Source organism: Limulus polyphemus, unplaced genomic scaffold (genome assembly GCF_000517525.1).
Source record: "Limulus polyphemus unplaced genomic scaffold, Limulus_polyphemus-2.1.2 Scaffold4606, whole genome shotgun sequence".
NCBI lineage: Eukaryota > Metazoa > Arthropoda > Merostomata > Xiphosura > Limulidae > Limulus > Limulus polyphemus.
This window is the reverse complement of record NW_013670216.1, coordinates 84,076-89,984: the sequence shown is the minus strand read 5'-3', so window position 1 is coordinate 89,984 and position 5,909 is coordinate 84,076. Positions and strand designations below refer to the sequence as shown.

Sequence of the window (5,909 nt, the reverse complement as noted above, 5' to 3'; positions counted from 1 at the left end):
AGATGTAATAGTATGGGTCATCTGTGAATGTTCTGATTGGTTTTGTAGCTGCCCTATTGTTGTAGATGTGATAGTATGGGTCATCTGTGAATGTTCTGATTGGTTTCGTATCTGCTCTATTGTTGTAGATGTAATAGTGTGGGTCGTCTGTGACTGTGATATTTTAAGACTTGTTCTACAGTTTGAACTAGTAGGTGATACTTATTCTTACACGTAGAAAAGCCAGTCTCTTCTTAGCTCTTAATGTAAGAAATAGAGCATTTTATCAATTTTATTTGTGTCCAATCTGCTCTGTCTCTTGTGGTTAGTTTAAGAGTGAAAGTATGAACTTCGTGTTCTCATCAATCAGTCAATGTGTGAAAATTCAAGTCTTGCTGTATAACTTAAACCATCATAACTGTGTAGCTCGGTTAACTGCGCTGCATTGTGATATATTGGTGTGCAAAGTTAAATAAAGAGCTTTGTTTATTATGTTTTGTACAAGTTAAGCATTCACATATATCTTAATACTTCCGAAAAACTGTTTTTTTTATAAAGATCAAGCACGTATCGGCCAATTATATAAAACAGATTGTCACATTAAGAGTTAAACTGAAGATGGTTCCCAATCAAATCATTGCCCATCAAGATAATTGTAGAATTTTCCATCAACGTTTTCCTGTTTAATTACTTACAATAGATCACCGTTAACATGATTTATTTGAAAACAGTTCTATTAAAACACGTAAAACAACTCTGAACAAGTTTAAAATTCCAAATTATATTTACATAAAAAGTAACTTAATCTTATCAGTTTTTTTTGGGGGGGGATTATAATCTAAAATCCGCTAATGAGGGTATGAATAAAGAAAAAAGTCAAAATACTTATGAAAATTTTATAACATCGTAGAATAACTGCTTGTGTTCGGTATTATCTGTCATAAGCTCAAAATTAGAGACAATGAGTACACTTTTATAAATAGCCATTAAGAACAATTTTTGCGAGTAATTCCAGGGACTAAAAACTTGTGCAACTACAACGTCAAAGTAACGTGAACATTTACCAAATTAAAATACACAGCCTATTTCCGGTTCAAGAAACAAAAAATGATTAAAGAAATGTTATACTTTAGTAAGGGTGTAGAGTTGATTTAATAGCCAAAAATATCGCTAGCAGTAGGGATATCTAACCAATCCATTCTAGCCGTTATGAGTTTTTAATTTCATGGCAGTGCACACTCCTAGTTTGACCGGTACATTATATTAGCTATATCAGTCCCTGGGTTATTTTTAGACTGGATCAATGTAGATAGCTTGCTTTGTTCAGAAAGTAATGATCATTACATTCGATTACAACATATATATTCTAGGTTTATTACATTCAATTATAATGCTAAGTACGTGTTCAGTTTTCGTAAAATAGATCCCATTTATTGACGGATTATTTTTTAAAGTTAAATGTGTTTTTTTAAACCTCGGTCCTTAGGATAGCGGTTACTAAAGACACTTAATCGCATTTTAAAAAATTGATTAGTATGCGATGATGCAGTGGTACAGATTCGAACCATGGTACTGCGGGTGGCACGCTTAGTACATATATTTAAGGCACAATCCACACCATTCAAAGTACAAAGCCACCACGAGTACATTTATGACTGAACAGTTATGTCGCAACACTTTCCGAGAAAACATATTCGTACAGCGCGATGGTTATACGATGTACAACCAAAGGAAACAACATTACGAAGAAGAGAGAGACCTTCGTATTCTTGAATAGCAAAGCATTTAGAAAATTAAAAGACTGAAATCACGTTCCAATTCAAGTAACGCTCTCAATCACAAATTCAAAGCAATACTTATGAAAGAGAACCTTCCGACCCCCCAAAAAAGCATTGCTTGGAAAACGATAATATCTTATCGTACCGTTAACAGATAATAAAGAAAGCATCTGAATTAGAGAAGGCTCACAAGCCAAAATGTTCACAAACTTCCAGCCACGCCTAGAAATCGATAGATATTTTCATGAGAAAGACCGACGAAGAAACTGGAATTACAAGAATCCCATTCAATAACGTACTTATCAAGTCCTTCTTGCAACTCTAATGGAAATCACATGCTTTTCGTCAGCTTACTAAACGTGATTTCGAAAGCTGGCGTTCACTTATAATGGCGATTCTGTGGAAAGTTGATCAAGATATGTAGTTGTTTTTTTTGGTTTTTTTTTTTTGGCAAAAGCTCGTTACACTGGAATTACGCTGTCGAGCACTAGTGTGTAATCATAACCGCCAAATGGAGAATTTAAGAAGTATTTCCTAGTTTCAGAATGGGTTTGTTTGTTGCCGTACAATAGAATATCTATGTTCTGCCCACCTCAGGTATCGAAACTCGAATTTTAGCGTTATAAGTCCTCAGACCAACCGCTCAGTCACTGGGATGCTTCAGCATAAGAGCCTAGCAATTTTTTTTATTTTATTTACATAGCGTGACTAGCCCTCAATTATCTGTACTAATGGTTCGTTCTTACGCTTTTCACATTTGTGAAATTAATCTGAATATCTAACGAACAGTCAGAATGTTAAAAATTGAGTTTCTCAGAGATTATATAGGATTCTGGAGTGTTTCCCTATCAAACAAGAATATTTGACGATTATTTAGAGAGAGAAAACAGAGTTTCTTTTAAGGTAAGTTGAAAAATAAAGATACTCGAAAAATTATATGTCCTTTACAGTAAAATTTAAATAGTTCTTGATATACATTCTTTTTGACTGAAATATTAATAAGCTATTGTCTATAGTACTTAATCGTAAAAAACACGTATTTTAAAGAAATATATGAGTACTTAGAAAGGCAGTAATAGAGATATTGAATTTGATCAACTGCTGAGAGACAAAGCAAGATGGAAAGGACATATGTAAACTGGCTGGAAAGCACCAAAAATATTTAGTGGGTCCAAGCAGATAACATTAAGTTCAAAACAATGAAAACTAGCAACAGGAAAGGTCAGGACAGGTCAACGCAACCGAAGCCGTGGAATGTACATATATAGTCTAACATTGATCAGGAAAGGTCAGGACAGGTCAACGCAACCGAAGCCGTGGAATGCACATATATAGTCTAACATTGATCAGGAAAGGTCAGGACAGGTCAACGCAACCGAAGCCGTGGATTGCACATATATATATAGTCTAACATTGATCATAGCAACGGATGGTTCTCTGAGCAAAGACGTGGTGACTTCAGGGGTAGGACCCGTATGAAGGGAAGGACCCTTAGTGATTGAATTGTCAGGGGCCCATCTAAGCAACCCAGCTAATTCAGAGCAAAATAGGAAGTGTTTTCTAAGACGGATTTATCTGAATGAACAGTGACAGCCCCACTGCATGCCACTTCCAACATTAGAATAACCGCTATATATATATATATATATATGTGATATTTTTTTCTGTCAAAACATTTACTGTTCATCAGGATAAAACAGCAATGAATGTAACGTTGGTGACCACCATGCTGTGTCGGTTGATTAGAAACGATTTGTTTGTTTGGTTTGTTTTGAATTCCGCGCAAAGCTACACGAGGGCTATCTGCGCTAGCCATCCCCGATTTTCAAGTGATAGACTAGAGGGAAGGCAGCTGGTCAACACCATCTAACACCAACAATTGGGATTCAAGTGATAGACTAGAGGGAAGGCAGCTGGTCAACACCATCTAACACCAACAATTGGGATTCAAGTGATAGACTAGAGGGAAGGCAGCTGGTCAACACCATCTAACACCAACAATTGGGATTCAAGTGATAGACTAGAGGGAAGGCAGCTGGTCAACACCAACTCGAATATTAGGTTTTAAAAGTCAATCTTATAAACGCACTCATGTGCGGAGTGTGTTTTTGTTTTCTTGGCGGTAACAGGGCGAAAACCATGGATCATCGGATCCACAGTGTGGAACGCTAATATCGAAAATAAAAATATCACTTACTTCAGCTGTCGTGTTGCTGACCATCTGAACAATGGCTACTCCAAGATTGCATCGTATACCAAAGCTGATGAGGAATCCGAAGAAACTAAGTACGGCTATTGAGTATCGCTTGGAGAGGTTAGGGCAGCAGGGACAATTAGGTTCCAGATACTTCCGCCAGGATTTCTTTTCTTTTGATGGCTTCTCTGCATCATAGGACTCTTCTTGTAGTTCATCATGTTTCACGAAACCTTTTTCATCTTCCCTTTTCTTTAATTTTCTAGGAAAATAACATGATAAAATCCTATTAAGCTTTTGCTGGACACCTGGTGATAAAAACTTTAATAAACGATTAATTGTACTTTCATTTACATTTTGCAAATAACATTTGAAAATTGAAATGATCGTAAAACGTATCATGGTTCAAAGTAAGCTACAAATTGAGCATTAATCTTTGGATGATAATCGTAACTTATTAGGCGGAAACATTTTCAGAGGTAGTTTTGAAAATTCCCTTAAATAGTCGAACTTTTAAAAAAAAATACTCTATTGAAAAAAAATACGATATTATATTCGCACATAATGTATAGCAGTAAGACACCTGATTTCAATACATCTACGATTTTACGACTTATAATGCTAAAATTCGGGATTCGATTCCCCACAGTGGACAGTGCGCAGATAGCTCATTGGGTAGTTCTGCCCTAGAAAAACAACGACTTTGGTTATTAAAAGAAATGGTTAGTAAGTACATCATTAGTAGTGCGAGTGCACGCGACATTCGTGGTTACAATCACCCAAGTTAACTGTAAACAATATGATGGAGAAACTGGAGGTCATTGAACGTGCTGATGTGAAATAGTTGACAAGTCATCAAACGAAATTACTTCTCGGTCAGTGCCAACTTTGAAACGTGTGAAAAGAAACAACACGACCGGTTTTCAATACATCACCCAAAACATTAATGGCATTTCAGGACTGCGGATTTCTGTGAGATTGTTTCATAATCCATCTAGTGTAGGAGAACGATTGTTTTTCAGCGCTTGTTTTGACAGTCCAATTTCACAGAAATCAGTAGGCGTTGCGTCCGCATCTTGATCGCCATGTCTTCGGCTTTAAGGAGTATTCATGTTCTTTGGAATTGATAGCCTTACGACGGAGGCTTTTCCAATGGAAACTACGCTGCAGGGCTATTGTCAAGATGCGCGGTCGTCAGACAGAGTCTGACTGGACATAGCGACATGGACTGTAACAACGTGGCGAAGCTCCAAATTCGCTTTAGTATAACGTACTGAACCCCTGTGCTCGAATAGAAACATAAATGTTAATGTATTATGAATAATTTACAACTAAACGCATGGTTGCATCATCGTTTCATGTATCATTTGTATAATGCAATCATCTATCGAACGAACCTTAATGTATAGACTTGTAACGTATTCAAACTACACGTATAAGGGAAGAATACATGTATACACAGCTTGAATGAAAGGCTATGCAGTCGCTTCTAAGATCATGGACCACGCACGTAAGGTTACCGCAATAGGCCTCGACAGGAATTTTCCATGTTTCTTTACGCGCATAACCTTAATATACAAAACTAGTCATTTCATTATTTAATATCTATCTCTGAATAATGGAAACCTGATTTTGTTGCTCAGGACGAGATGCTTAACGATAGTTGAAATCTTGCATCAACTTGATAAAGTTAAACATTTTAATGCATTAAATTTCAAGTGCTTTACTTGTTCCTTCCAACTCAATTTTTAAGCCACCAAATTACATTTACAGCTTTGAATTGACATGTCATCATACTTTTACATAACTTTAACAGCTTTGAATTGACATGTCATCATATTTTTACATAACTTTAACAGCTTTGAATTGACATGTCATCATATTTTTACATAATTTTAACAGCTTTGAACTGTTAAATTATGTAAAAATATGATGACATGTCAGCTTTGAATTGACAT

At 36.0% G+C, this 5,909-nt stretch overlaps 1 protein-coding gene across 1 annotated transcript in view; it reads right to left on the bottom strand.

Moving 5' to 3' along the window:
* Positions 1–3,954: 3,954 nt before the first annotated feature.
* LOC111088860 (vesicular glutamate transporter 2-like) overlaps positions 3,955–5,909 on the bottom strand; it is a gene marked incomplete at its 3' end in the record, with an annotated part of 62,814 nt that continues 60,859 nt past the window's right edge. The window contains exon 3 of the mRNA XM_022400010.1: positions 3,955–4,213. Coding sequence (XP_022255718.1) covers positions 3,955–4,213 — 259 coding nt within the window. The remainder of the gene's footprint in view (positions 4,214–5,909) is intronic.